The following is a 14,907-nucleotide window of genomic DNA, read 5'->3' on the forward strand; positions in this document are numbered from 1 at the left end:
ACAGCTGCAGTACCCCACACAGCCTGGGAGGGGGTCACAGCTGCAGTACCCCACACAGCCTGGGAGGGGGTCACAGCTGCAGTACCCCACACAGCCTGGGAGGGGGTCACAGCTGCAGTACCCCACACAGCCTGGGAGGGGGTCACAGCTGCAGTACCCCACACAGCCTGGGAGGGGGTCACAGCTGCAGTACCCCACACAGCCTGGGAGGGGGTCACAGCTGCAGTACCCCACACAGCCTGGGAGGGGGTCACAGCTGCAGTACCCCACACAGCCTGGGAGGGGGTCACAGCTGCAGTACCCCACACAGCCTGGGAGGGGGTCACAGCTGCAGTACCCCACACAGCCTGGGAGGGGGTCACAGCTGCAGTACCCCACACAGCCTGGGAGGGGGTCACAGCTGCAGTACCCCACACAGCCTGGGAGGGGGTCACAGCTGCAGTACCCCACACAGCCTGGGAGGGGGTCACAGCTGCAGTACCCCACACAGCCTGGGAGGGGGTCACAGCTGCAGTACCCCACACAGCCTGGGAGGGGGTCACAGCTGCAGTACCCCACACAGCCTGGGAGGGGGTCACAGCTGCAGTACCCCACACAGCCTGGGAGGGGGTCACAGCTGCAGTACCCCACACAGCCTGGGAGGGGGTCACAGCTGCAGTACCCCACACAGCCTGGGAGGGGGTCACAGCTGCAGTACCCCACACAGCCTGGGAGGGGGTCACAGCTGCAGTACCCCACACAGCCTGGGAGGGGGTCACAGCTGCAGTACCCCACACAGCCTGGGAGGGGGTCACAGCTGCAGTACCCCACACAGCCTGGGAGGGGGTCACAGCTGCAGTACCCCACACAGCCTGGGAGGGGGTCACAGCTGCAGTACCCCACACAGCCTGGGAGGGGGTCACAGCTGCAGTACCCCACACAGCCTGGGAGGGGGTCACAGCTGCAGTACCCCACACAGCCTGGGAGGGGGTCACAGCTGCAGTACCCCACACAGCCTGGGAGGGGGTCACAGCTGCAGTACCCCACACAGCCTGGGAGGGGGTCACAGCTGCAGTACCCCACACAGCCTGGGAGGGGGTCACAGCTGCAGTACCCCACACAGCCTGGGAGGGGGTCACAGCTGCAGTACCCCACACAGCCTGGGAGGGGGTCACAGCTGCAGTACCCCACACAGCCTGGGAGGGGGTCACAGCTGCAGTACCCCACACAGCCTGGGAGGGGGTCACAGCTGCAGTACCCCACACAGCCTGGGAGGGGGTCACAGCTGCAGTACCCCACACAGCCTGGGAGGGTCACAGCTGCAGTACCCCACACAGCCTGGGAGGGGGTCAGAGCTGCAGCACCCCACACAACCTGGGAGGGGGTCACAGCTGCAGTACCACACACAGCCTGGGAGGGGGTCAGAGCTGCAGTACCACACACAACCTGGAAGAGGGTCAAAGCTGCAGTACCACACACAACCTGGGAGGGGGTCAGAGCTGCAGTACCACACACAACCTGGGAGGGGGTCAGAGCTGCAGTACCACATACAACCTGTGTGTGGGGGGGGTGGCAGAGCTGAGGTACCGAAGAGAACTTGAGCACAGGTAATTCGATGAGAACACAGCCATGTTTTCTAATCCTGTACAGTCCCTTTAAGGTAACAATGCCACCACTTATCTTTCAGAAGAAGATGTGTGGAGTGGCCCAGAGGGCTCATGTGACCACCACTCCTCTGGTGAGGACCCCGGGTCCTGGCAGCAGGGCAGAGTGGTCTTGTGAGTCTTTTGAGCTGTAGATGAACATAACTGCTGGAGGCCACAAATCATTCTGACAGTCGCTCATCATGTGCAGAGTTCAGCTATGAGCTCTTAAAGGGGCTTTCTACTTAAAAGATACTGATTAACCCATCTCAGGTGGCCAGCACCCGGCAGCCCCAAGAGCACTTGAAACCAGCTCCAGTGTACAGGACAGAACTGGAAAGCTCTTTACTGTCATTATCAGCTGCTCCAGATGAGAGTAGGGACTGATCTGCTGCACCCGGTAGGCCGCTACACAGGGTATGGAGCTGTGCTGTACTGGCTCTGTATACAGTTTACATCCAGCCAGAGTTGGAAACAGCTGATCGGTGTGTCAGTGGGGGTGCAGATACATCATCAGTATCAAAGTCATGGAGAACCCCATTAATTTTAAGAGAAGGCTCCTCTAATCTAGCATTGTGCCAGTTGCAGGTCCTGAGGGCCGGGCATAAGATCTATACTACTGGCTGTCCCGTAAGGCCGTGCAGACAGGACAGAAGCAAAAGCCCCTGTAAGTTATCGCCCCCATTGCTGTGACTCGTCACCTTTAGTAGGGGCGAGGGTCTCCTATCAGTACTGCTATGGGGTTATAACGTGACGCGTTACCTTCTTTACCCTCTTCCATACTGTGCCCCTTCTAGGGCTGGTTACTCACCTTCTGTAGCCCATGTCTGATGGTGGTAATACAGCCCGGGTCCACCAGTGGCTTGGGCCTCTTGGCGGACTCTTCTATGAGGCTCTGCCATTGTCGCGGGAGTCCTGTGAACTTTTGTTCTTGCTCGTCGTAGCCGGTGTGCACTCGATGTTCAAAGTTAGACGGAGCGGAGATCTCGATGCGCTTCTTCTTCTTACTGAACATGGCAGCTAGCTGACCTGAGGGAGAAGAGGGGACAGGTGAGTAAGGAGGAGACAACACTCACCGGCATAGTGGGGTCTCCACGCTAGGTGGGCACACATATGAATCGGTAATGTCCAATTAGCAGAGCTCATTGTGCCATGATAGGACCTCGTTTCCGTGTCTATTGATACACTAATGATGCAGTGAAGAGACCAAGAGCAACTTCCCACAAAGAATTTATTTCATTTAAAGAGGAAGCGCGGCCGTTGCCATGGTAACCGCACGCTCGCTCGTTCCAGCATCCGCTAAAAATAACCAACGTCCCAGATCAAAAGACGAGCATTCTCTAATTTGGTCACCTGCCGATACACAGTTTACAGACGTCAGCGAGCCGACGCTGCAGACATCGCGCCCCCTATTGTGAGCCAAGCAAACACTCACCCCTCAATTTAAGGGGCTTCTCCGATAGACAAACTGATAATATACAAAGCGTGCCGTTGCATCCCCAACCATCAATGAGCCATTGCTTATCCTGTGTAGAGGGGATATTAGAGGGATAACCCCGCTTATCAGCATTTGGGGTCCGACATCTAGGGATACCACCTATCTTCAAATAAGGCTAATTTCAAGTGAATTGGGCCACCTGCAGACCCTTAGGGTAGGTCACCCGTATTAGTTTGGTTACCATCTGGCTCCAGACACCCCCACGGACCACCTCCCATGGTAGCTGCAAGTACAGTATTCAGAGCCCCATCACCACAGCGCTATGCAAAGTGTAGTGGCTGTATTCAGTTACTGCAACTCAGCTCCTACTGAAGTGACTGGGATGCAATGTCTTAGAATGGCCACTACACAGGGTATGGCGCTACAGAGTCACAAGTCCAATGTGTGCATCAAGTATCAGTGTTCATGGGGGTCCCTGGGGTCGACCCACAACCAATCTGATACTGTACACCTGCCCTAAGGATCATCATCTTCTTTCTGGGCAGCCCCTTTAAACCAGACCTTTCAAATGTTCTGACATTTTCATTTTAGTAACTACCAGTATTCTTCATAAATGTTGGACTGACTTTGAGAAATTGGTATTACGTTGTTCCTCCTGGAAGTGCTGGGTGTTACCATGCTACTATGTCCCTATAAATTAAGATCTGAACGAACAGTGGAAGGACGCAATGGGGATTGAGTCGGGTGATAAATGTTACGTTGGTGAGGTCTTCACCCAAATCAGTCTGGATTGAGAAGTTGCATGAAACGACTGGAATATTCCTTTAAGCAATACTCCTTTTTTTGGCATGTGGCAGCACTGGGTAAGGACATGACATAGGAAAGCTAATAACTTATCCTTCCACCCATAATAAATATTCTGAAGGACAGCATGACAAGACAATATCTGATTTCGTTTATGTGAGGTTGAAAATAATTTCCATGCAAAAAAGTAAAATTTACGGTACATATCACACACGATCTTGCAATTTTCACACTGGGGCATTTTTAGGCTCATACTTCCTGTCCTTCCAGGAAGAGTTTTCAGCAGGTTCCTTACCAGAAGAGAGGCAGGATTACACTGACTGATAACACCTCTATATACAGTAGATAACACAGGATCCACCGTTCACAATAGGTGATGTCACAGCTCACCTCCTCCTCCTGTACAATGACTGATATAGCCTCTATATACAGTAGATAACAGGATCCACCATTCACAATAGGTGATGTCACAGCTCACCTCCTCCTCCTGTACAATGACTGATATCGCCTCTATATACAGTAGATAACAGGATCCACCATTCACAATAGGTGAGGTCACAGCTCACCTCCTCCTCCTCCTGTACAATGACATAACACCTCTATATACAGTAGATAACACAGGATCCACCATTCACAATAGGGGATGTCACAGCTCACCTCCTCCTGTACAATGACTGATAACGCCTCTATATACAGTAGATGTGGGTTGCATCTGATCTGGCTCTTACTAATAGCGGCAGGCCATTACTGGCTATGTAATGAATGCTCTTGGACACTTTCTCTGCACCTTTCTCACCTGTCAGCAGACTTTGTGATCCGTGGTGTGAATTCACACCATACTGCTAGATAGGAACTGAAGCTAGGAGGAACGGCTCTCATCAGACCTTACACAGCTCTTGGTAATGCAGCGCACGCTGTTCGCCCACTTGCCGTCACATGACAGATACACACGGGTGAAAGACTGGTTATTCCAGATTACTAGTCTACAGATCCGTCACTCACAAAGTCACACCCCAGACACAAAGCGACAGTGAAAGTCTGCCAAATATACACATCTGACGGTCACAGTACAGGGGAAAGCAAAGAGACAACAGAGGGAAAAAATGCCTGTAACAGTAAGGGGTACTTCACACTAAGCGAGATCGCTGATGCGTCACCGATTTTGTGACGCAACAGCAACCTCGCCAGCGATCTCATTACGTGTGACACTTAGCAGCGACCAGGCCCCCGCTGCAATGTCGCTGATCGTGCTCGAATGTCCTGGGCCATTTTTTGATCGTTGGTGTCCTGCTGGGCAGCATGCATCGCTGTGTTTGACGCCGACGAGCGACCACGTTAGCGACTCAAATCATGGACGCAGGCGTGAGTCGTCAGAATCGCTGCTGTGTGACAAGGTCCCAACGACCGCCGAGATCATTGCTGCGTGGTTGAGTAGATCTGACTGTTTGACATCTTACTAGCGATCATTTAGCGACGCACCAGCGATCCTTACCTGGTCGCATCGTTGTCGGGATCACTGGTGCGTCGCTTAGTGTAACAGTACCCCAAGAGTTAGTAGCCTTAGCCCGAGCCTAGTGGGCAAAGTAATGTCACAAGTGTTTAAATCACTCTCTCCACATAAGTACAGCACGCGAAGTTCTCACAAAAGAGTGCAAACCTATCAGTAGTCCCCGAACGTCCCACTGACTTTCTGCAGAAGTTCACAGTTATTGGAGGCTTTGATTTCATGTTAAAAAATAAAGTGCAAATGTGCCCGAGGCACTGGTGATATTACTGCGCTCACTTCTTGATAAACACAAGCTGGAAGTTCAATCATCTCAGTGTACTGTAATTTAATGGGAATGTCAGGAACTTTAACCCTCGGCCATGTGTAAAGTGTCTACCGGGCAGTGATGATTTTACTGTCTATCTAAACATTACACAAGGGAAAACTATGTGCCAGGCTTATAGGATCTTAGAGAACGGTAATAGTCCAATAGGCTTTCAAAGGCTGTGACTATTGGCAGGCTAGCAGATAACTTGCTGATCTGTGAGGGTCCGGCCATGGGGTCCCTACCAATCCCAAGAAAGCGGCTCTGGATTGCCCCACCTGAATACAAGTTCACTTTGTTCATTTTCTCTGAACACAGCGTTATGGTCTTCCCAGGAGTGCCATAGAGAATAAGTGTAAATGTAGAGGAGGTGAGCATGCCCGGCCGCCGCTGCAACCAAGCAAGGCTCTGCAGAGCTCCATTCTCGGGATAACTGGGTGTCCTAATAGTCAGACCCCCTGAGCTCATGAAGTTATTACCTATAGCATGGATAGGAGACAACTTCTAAAGGGGGAATTAACCTGAATGGTCAGCATTTGTGATGTGCCTATGAAAAACACCACAGCATTAAAAGGCTACAACCCCCAAAACATTGCATATAGTAGGTTTTACATTGTGCTATAGACTTTATACAGATGTTCTCATGACAGATTTTCAGAAGCGTCCAGCTCTCGATTCGTGCTTGCTGGTATGAGGAGTGTTCCTGATGATTGAGAGTTGGCCAGCAGTATGGTGGTGCCGCTGATCCGCACTGTGCGCTCCTCTCCCATGTTGACAGAGGTAGCTTTTGCCCCTGTAACGTCAGAAGAGAACAGGAGCAATGAAGCTGTTCGAATCTAGCAATCCATTCAGCCTCAGAGCAGCACTTACAAGGGTGATTGGAAAGAACTTGTAAGTGCTGCGCGCTTTGCCTAGGAGACTGGCCACTGCCATGTGCAGAGGTGACTGGTAACCTAGGCAACCCACTTGTAAAACTATAAAATTAAAAATCACAATACGAGAATGGATTCTAAATAAACGGGAAAATGCTGCACATATGTGAAATCTGGATGCTGCATTTGCAAAATACATTTTTTTATTCAACTGCCTCTATTTCCATCTCACAGGGTGACCAGAGTCTAGATCTATTCCGGTTTGGTATTCTGCCATGTCACCCTTCACTGACTACCCAAATCTAACGTAATCTGCTAGGTAGGCCAGGAGTCAGTCTATTTATGCAGGCCTATAAGGCCATGGTCACAGGATTTTTTTTGAAAATTTTTTGGGGAGCCGATCTGCTCCAAAATCTTGAGAAATTGCTTTCTATCCATTTCTATGGGAAATCCACTTTGCTGTTCATGTGAGGAGTTTGAGCTTTTTCCCTGAATAGGTATTGAGAAACACATGATGGGGAGAAAAGAAGTTCATGAGCATTGCATGGAGAGCGGTTTATTCTGGGACAGCCAGAGACGACCAAAAAGGGTATTGTTCACATGCGGCATTCTTCCTGTGGTGGATGGATGCAGTGTTTCACAGTACCAGCAAAGTGAATGTGATTTCTGAATTCTCTTGCACACGCTGCTTATTTTTTCCTTGCGCGATTGAACTATTAAATCTTTATTTCAGATCTGCTGCGTCAATTCATTCACCAATTCTAATAAAAACGTATGCAAAAATGCAAGTATTTTACGCGTTTTTCCTTCCAACACTCTGGTTTTTAAGGTAGAAAGAAAAAAAATGCTGCAAAATCAGCATATGTGAACGTACTCTTACAGTGTCCGGCTCTATCCAGCGGTCCCATAGACAATGAATGGAGCGGACGCTACACCATTCTAACGGTGCTTCAGAGCCCAATTCTGGGGATCAGTGGGAAATTAACAGCACTATTTTTACAAATAGCGGGGGGAAGGCAACCAACACAACGCTCCACAAAGCCGAGAGTACATAAATGATATTATCACAAGGGTGGAGACGGCAGATAACCCATTACAAGGCAATCCCCGCTACGGCTAATCAGAGGAAACCTTCGCTGCTCCCCGTCTTGGTACCTCTAGGCGAGGTTGGATGGACCTGCTGTGAGAACAGAGGCAGAGCCCCCACATTCCCAGCACAGCGCCGCTCTCCTCCTAATTAGTAACTCATTACCCCAGTCATGCAAAACTGAGCAGCTCCCTTACAGCCATGAACATTCATTACACTGGAAAGCTCCATCCTGAGGGGTACGTTCACATGTGGAAGGTTTGGGGATGAAACCTCTCATGCTGAAAATCCCTTCCCTGCATGGTTTCCGCAGCGCGGGCATGGAGGGCTGCATAGAGATCAATGCTGGAGACTGTGCGGCCCATTCTACATGCCGCATGCCCACACTGACTGATCCTATAGATGCTTGATCGCCGAGACCTCAAAGTAGGGAAGTATCTGTGATTGAGCTCCAGAACTGACAGAGATTGGGGTCCCATCAATCAGCAACTTATCACCTAATCTGTGACCTGCTGCAGGGCATGCTGGGAGTTGTAGTGAAGCTCGCAGACCGCAGCCCTAAGCCTGCATGCAGTGCAGTGAGTTGATGCCTGACCCTAAGGTGTCCCCCAGGAAAAAACTGAGCGCAATATATAGCCCCTCATAATACACCCCTGCAGACGGAGGGAGGCGCAGCAATGACGGAGCCAGGACTGTCTTAAGTACTTGGCTTTCCTCCGGCCAAAAATAAAAGTGTCACTACAGGGGGCCCCTGATCCCACACCCAGAAACCTCCTTGGATCTTTTATTTATTTGGTTACACAGAGAAAATAGAAAGTGATTCAGCCCCAAGAACAATCTTCACACACAGCAAGCAGCGCCGCTTCCTTCCTGAGGAGCGAGCCAACGGACAAACATGAGCTCAGCAGGATACACGGAGGCGTTCATGTACTGCGGCTCCGTGCATCGCCCCGCACACTCGCCTTCCAGCCATCTGTAACCCACAAACATTTCCAGAGACTCTGACTTTTGCCACCTACTGGTTCCAATTGTGAAAAAAAGACTTCTGGGGCATGCTCAGATTTTGGGGATCGCCGTCACACGCTAGGGCCGGTAGAGAGCCGCGACCAGTCCGGGCTCAGATGGATTGCCACAGACGTCCGAATTAGCCCCAAGTCAGTTCCCTAATTATCTACTAAAAGTGCAAAAAAAAAAAAAAAAAAATGAAATTAAAAAGTGTCGCAAAAATCCTGATTTTACAAGAAGTTGTTAATAAAGAGCATAATAAACTTTTTGGAACTAGACCCCATCCTTCTTTGCAGACCACCTCTGGGTGGGTGCACTGATATATTGCTCCTATAAAACATTTGGTGCTTTTTTTCCCTACTTTACAATGCCGTTGAAGTACGACAACTTGACAGCGTGCAGCAACATTCCCGCAGTTTGTCACGGATTTCTTGTTCAGTTGGCGTAAATCTCCGCTGCTGCGGTAAAGCGTCACCGCTAAGTGTTGAAGCCCCCCGATCTGAGCCTCCCAATGATTCTGGAGTGCTGCAATACAAAGCTGAGCTCTGCACTGATAAATGAGGATATGACCACGACTGGTGGTACAAGATGCTCGGCGTGGCAGCATAGGGCAGCTCTGGCCATAGAATGCTATCTGCTCCAATTACTTGTTTCCTTCCCTGCATGTGACAGTGGTCGTCCACCCCGGTGTAGTATTATACCCAGGTAATGGCAGGCTACATGTCCGGTATTCCCTTCTTGACATCATGGGAGAACCTGCTCTGCATTAATATTTGGCTCCATTCAGAAAGTCATCACCCGGTGGACACCAAAAACAGGGCAGTGCACCGGGCACACAGGCCTTGGGGGAGGAGGGAGTGTGGCCTCCATCTTTATGAGGACATGACCCCTGCAGATACTTGATCACCCATTTAGCCAAGACTAGATCCCAAAAAACTGATGGTCTTGGCCGATAATAACTGTGTCACTCGCAGCACGTACACGATAGTTGATGCAGAGTCGTATCATATCTCTAAACCAGAGATGAGCAGTCTCCAGCCATTGTGAAACTGTGGCTGTAAGGGAATCCTGAGAGTTGTATTTTCACAACAGCTGGAACCCCGAAAGTTGGTAACAGAGAGCACATTGAATGGGGGCTATAAAAAGGGTCAATCAAGATCAACCTCCAGACACCCTAAAAAAGCAAAGCCCCCCACATATGTTCTCTTTTGAGATGGGGGTTAATAAGGCAAAAGAAAGGTGGCAAACCAATGCAGAGAAGACAATAGTCAGCCTGGATTTACCTGAAGCCCCTCCGAGTATAGGACCGTCACCACCGTAGGACTTTCCCCCACACATGACGGACATCACACTCCTCCGCAGGTGGCTCCCATGTAACAATGGGTGAGGCACTAACGTCCAGGGCAGGGAACCCTCGAGGTGACACCATGCAATCCCCAAACTGTCAGGACTCACCCTTGGCATCGCTCTGGGCTCCGGACACCATAGAGACCGAGGAGTAGAGGGCACAGCCTGCGGTAGAGAATTCCTGGAGCTGACTGATGGGAAGTTTCAGGTCCTCTCGCTGTCCCAGCCAGTTTCATGACGAAAGATCAGCTCCTCCCCGGACCATGGGAGGAGGGAGGAGGAGAGAAAAAGACGGAGGGTGCCAGGAGTGGTCGGGATCACAATACACAGACATGAAGCAAGGACTCTACATACGGAGGGCATGCAAGGCTGGCTTCGCCACCATCCCGCACCCTGTAATTTCAGGATTTTTCCTACAAGCTGGGTTACAGGATAAAATACGCAATAAAGAAACACGTTTCATTTATCCAACACTTTCAAGTACTTGTAATACTTTCCTAAAACACTCCCTCAATAGCCAGCAATATGGGCAAAGTCCGAGTCTGTAATATAACCCCCTTCCCATAAGGTAGAGGGGCCGCACGATGCCCAGGTATGAGCAGTACCTATTTTATAACATAAGCATCCATGGATACAGCCGTCCAGGACTCGCTATAATAAGTCCCCATCGTTACACCACAGCAAGAAGCTCAAATCCATGGACGCAGCCTTGGACTGGGGTCGTTCCTTGTGCACCGGCCAGGTGAAATCATGAACTTTCTCCCCGGCATTTTCTGGCACAGAAGTGTCACACAGCCTTCTAGATATACAGGCGGAGCGAGTTTCGTCTGGCACAAGAGCTGCTTGGAGGTGCTGGTGGCGGGGGTTAATGACAAGGCGTGTTGTGCACATGTTACTGTATATCAGCTTTCACTGCTTGTACACACACAAAGTATTAATAATGAGAGGCAGCGAGTTCCTGGGCGCTGGGACCCGGCTCACCTGACTGGTCACAAGCCGCATGGCCTGGGATCTAAGACTCATCACATTTAGGGAGGAGATCGGCCCATTATCAGAAAACTAAAAAATAAATAAAAAACACACAACATTATTTGGCTGCAGTGGTGACATCATCAGTGAGCTCTGCTTGCGTCTCAGCGACAGGCTGCAGCGTTATCTATATGAAGCCACTACTGCAGCCAATAAATGAAAATCGGGATAGGAATGGAAACTCAGCGCTGGACCCTGGGAGGTTTATTTTTTGTTTGTTTTTTTTTTTTTTAATGAGGGAGGGGGGTTTACCCACAAAAATCAGCCCATCTACAAACATGCACAAAGAATTCCTATTGATAGGTGTAATACTCCGATCCGCCTGTGGAGGCGCTGCATGGGAAAGATTAGGCTCGCTGCCTGTTACACCCATAGGTGGTACCAGCATTGATCAGCTCACTCTGGGCTACTTCTATCCTGACAACTTCTTTACCCTTTCTCCAAAGTAACAGTGCCCACAATCTCACTAAGGCTGTGTGCACACGCTGCGGATTATGTGCGGATTCATCTGCGCGGATTTTGTAAAATCCGCAGGTGAAACCGCAGGTCAAAAGACCTGCGGTTTTACCTGCGGATTGCTCTGCGGTTTTGCCCTGCAGTTTTTCATCTCCTCAATGGAGGAGATGGCAAACCGCAGGAAAATCCGCAGAAAGAATTGACATGTCAATTCTTTTTGCGGATTGAAATCCGCAGATAATCCGCGCGGAAAATTCCGCACCGTCTGCACTGCGGTTTTTGATTCCCATAGGGAATCATGGTACTGTACACCGCAGCAAAATCCGCAGCGTGTGCACACAGCCTCAATGTGGGTATAGCAGTGTATGGGAAACCAGAACACACAAAGCGTCTGTTGGATTCATCTTCAGACAGTGTCTTTGACTGAAAACATTACAACCTAATCTGACCAGGAACACACTAGGGTCATAGCATAGCAAAAATAAAAACACCCTGGAGGTGGTGACAGCCAGGAAACAGATTAGAATAATCCTGCAGAGAGGGATGTGAAGGGTCGCAGATTAAAAGCAGGAGATAGTTTCATGACCATGAGGTCAGAAGTCTTGACCTCCACATGACTGCAGTGTCTCCAGAAGAAACAGACTCATGAACGCGGGCATTGTCTGCAGGGCGCTTGCCACTTTTGCCACATATTTGCACTTACAGACTCGGCTATTAATGAGCTTATTAATGGCCGTCTGAAGAATGTTCTGCCACGCTCAATGTACTTGGGAAATCAAGATCCGCTGCTGGCAGCTTCCTTTGCAATTGCCGACTAATGACGTCCCAGATGTCCTCGATGGGGGACAAGTCCAGAGATGCTGCAAGCCACAGTACCATGTTTAAGGCGCAGGCTGCTCACAGTAGCACGAGCAACTTGAGACCTGGTGTTCCTGAGTTGAAAAATGCTCCTGGGACACGGAGAAATGGCTGTCCTACTAGTTATACCATGAAATCAATGTAATGCAGGGATGTTAGTGCACCTGGAATGGAGACTAGAGGGGTCCTTCTACCAAACATTATGCCACCCAGCAAAATGATCTCCAGGAGTAGGACTAGTGCAACGTTCCATTATGAAGGCCTCTTTATGGTGTTGCCCTCAGGGTCTTTAGATGGAGACCAGAAGTTTATCCTCTTAAGTGATGGTGCAATAATAACTGGAGATTAGAGAGGAGCAAACCTGAACTTAAAGTTTGGGGCTCATACCGGACAGGTAGTGTCCAATGCTACATGCTGAACAAGGACTTCTCCTGGAAGTTTGTTGTGGTGTTTGGAGTTCCGGGGAAGTCCGTTGCAGAGAGACAGTGAGTGAAAGAATATTTTCCAGCACAAAAGTTTGAGTTCAGGTTCAGGTACAGGTACAGTTCTGGTACCTGAGTTCGGGTAGGGTTCCTGAAATTCCATGGGTCTGCTCATCAATACTGGAGATTAGCCTGAAGACCACGTGCTGCCACGGTCTGCTGCATCTCTGGACTTTTCTCCATTTCGGTTGATTGCATGCACAGCCCATAGGCACTGACAGGCGACCGCGGACACATAATGCACGGATGGGACATCAACACTTACAGTATCAGAGCCATGGTGGATCAAAAAGGTAAGTAATGCTTCTTTCATTATCTGGAGCATTCCTTGCACCACACCCAACTTTGGGGGGGGGGGGGGGGGGGGGGGGACACCTTTTAAAGAGGGGTTACATTATTCGATATGGACATGACAGGGGGAGCGATGACAAAGTTTCTCCATGCCCAAGGAACCCTAATAACCCATGCTGTGGATACAGCAGCAGCTGTACAAGCCATACACAAAGCTTGCCCTGTGCACATGGCAGGACATACTGCGGGGAGTCCATGTACAGATTCTTAAGACGTGCTTGGGGTGAAGGGGTTACTGACAAGGGGGATGGGACAGCTATGTGAGGAATGTAGGAGACATGGAGACCATCTCCAGGCTGCCCCCCCTGAGTATCCAGACACATGCCTGGGTCTTGTGGGTATTAAAGTAACATGACCCTTACAAATGACTATCAGATCACAGCCCCGCTGTTGCCAATGGATTCTGCTCCCTCCTGCGGCGGCAACCTCCGCGTAATAATAACAGTGTGTGACATGAAAGGAGAACGTCCATCCTGGTAAGCGCCTTTGTCACAAAGCATTATGCTGTGCCCTGCATATACAATATGGGCACAGCAAGTGAGTGCCAGCCGTGCACGTGGCATCATCCTTTCCAAAAGGGCTTGCTTACACTTGTTACCAGAGACAGCTGCGACTTACAATACACAACCACCAGCGAGACATATGCTGGTGGGAAAACAGACCGCAGAAAGCTCTGCAATCCAAATAATGCAAAGTGGAGGAGCGAATGATGGGAGTGATCAGTGCCCAGGAATGATACCTGGACAGCGGCCAATGCACCCCCACCCCCGCACGGCCGGAGTCTGCCCTCTGCCTTTCACGTACAGCTGTGATATAGGCTCCGTTACATACTGACGGGAATCATTTGGCTAATGTCTCTATTACTGCAGGGCTTCCCTGGTCATCCTGAGCTACCTGCTTCATGAATAGAACTATGCATATTCTGCCATGTACTGATCCACGAGGTAGGTGGTAAATTATTGGTGGGTGTCCGACCGCGCAGGCCATCGCTGATCACGAGTACAGGGGTGGGTAGTGTGCTGTATGACCACTGCTCCATTCACTGTCTATAGGGATGTTGGTTGCTGTGATGGGTGGGGAGGCTCAGCAGCCAGACCCCCCACGACCAGCCCTTTATCATCTATCCTGCAGATAGCATCTCTCCTCATCTGGTACACTATGGAATGTTGCTAGGATTTGCCACCACTTTATGACGGTGGGGGTCCAACATCTAGGACCACCACTAATCAGGAGACTTACCAGCACAGTGGTACTCCAACGGTCACACCTTTCTCAGGACCATGGCCCTCGCCCTCTGATCACACAGAGATTGAATGTCCTTGCACTCTGGATGGGAGCGCCCCTTTAACACTGAATGCCTCCTGCTTGACATTTCTATTATCACCTAGAGGTGCTCAGCTCCCCTGGTGTGTAAGTACAGCATGGAATAGTGCGCCCCCCTTAGGCTGGGGGACTCAGCGATGTTCAGCCACGCAGAATGAATGCCACAGACACATAGGAGCGTCCCACATGATTCACTAGCTGCAGCACATTACGTTACATAATATCTAAATGACATTTCAACTTTGTGCTCCTTCTAGTGGGCAATTAGATTTGGATAATCACAAGCCTCGCATGATACATTTGAAGACAAGAATGACATTTTTGGGAATGGGGAAACAACTAAATAATTTAAGCAAAGATGCATATAAGGAGTATGCAGAGCTTGGGGAGAGGGAGGAGGAGGGCAAGGGCCATCCCCAGAA

At 50.1% G+C, this 14,907-nt stretch overlaps 1 protein-coding gene across 2 annotated transcripts in view; it reads right to left on the reverse strand.

Moving 5' to 3' along the window:
• Positions 1–14,907, reverse strand: part of PAK4 (p21 (RAC1) activated kinase 4) — a 42,648-nt gene that overhangs the window by 19,011 nt on the left and 8,730 nt on the right. Inside the window, exons 1-2 of one of the 2 annotated variants that reach the window (XM_073549040.1) lie at positions 10,095–10,222; positions 2,434–2,651 (exon numbers count right to left, since the gene is read on the reverse strand). In XM_073549040.1, coding sequence (XP_073405141.1) covers positions 2,434–2,651; positions 10,095–10,125 — 249 coding nt within the window. In that variant the 5' untranslated portion in view covers positions 10,126–10,222. Of the gene's footprint in view, positions 1–2,433; positions 2,652–10,094; positions 10,223–14,907 lie in introns of those variants that run through there. The other variant, XM_073549041.1, reaches the window with a different exon arrangement.

The sequence above is a fragment of the Dendrobates tinctorius genome, unplaced genomic scaffold (genome assembly GCF_039654945.1).
Source record: "Dendrobates tinctorius isolate UK_male_01 unplaced genomic scaffold, ASM3965494v1 ptg000158l, whole genome shotgun sequence".
NCBI classification, from domain to species: Eukaryota; Metazoa; Chordata; class Amphibia; order Anura; family Dendrobatidae; genus Dendrobates; species Dendrobates tinctorius.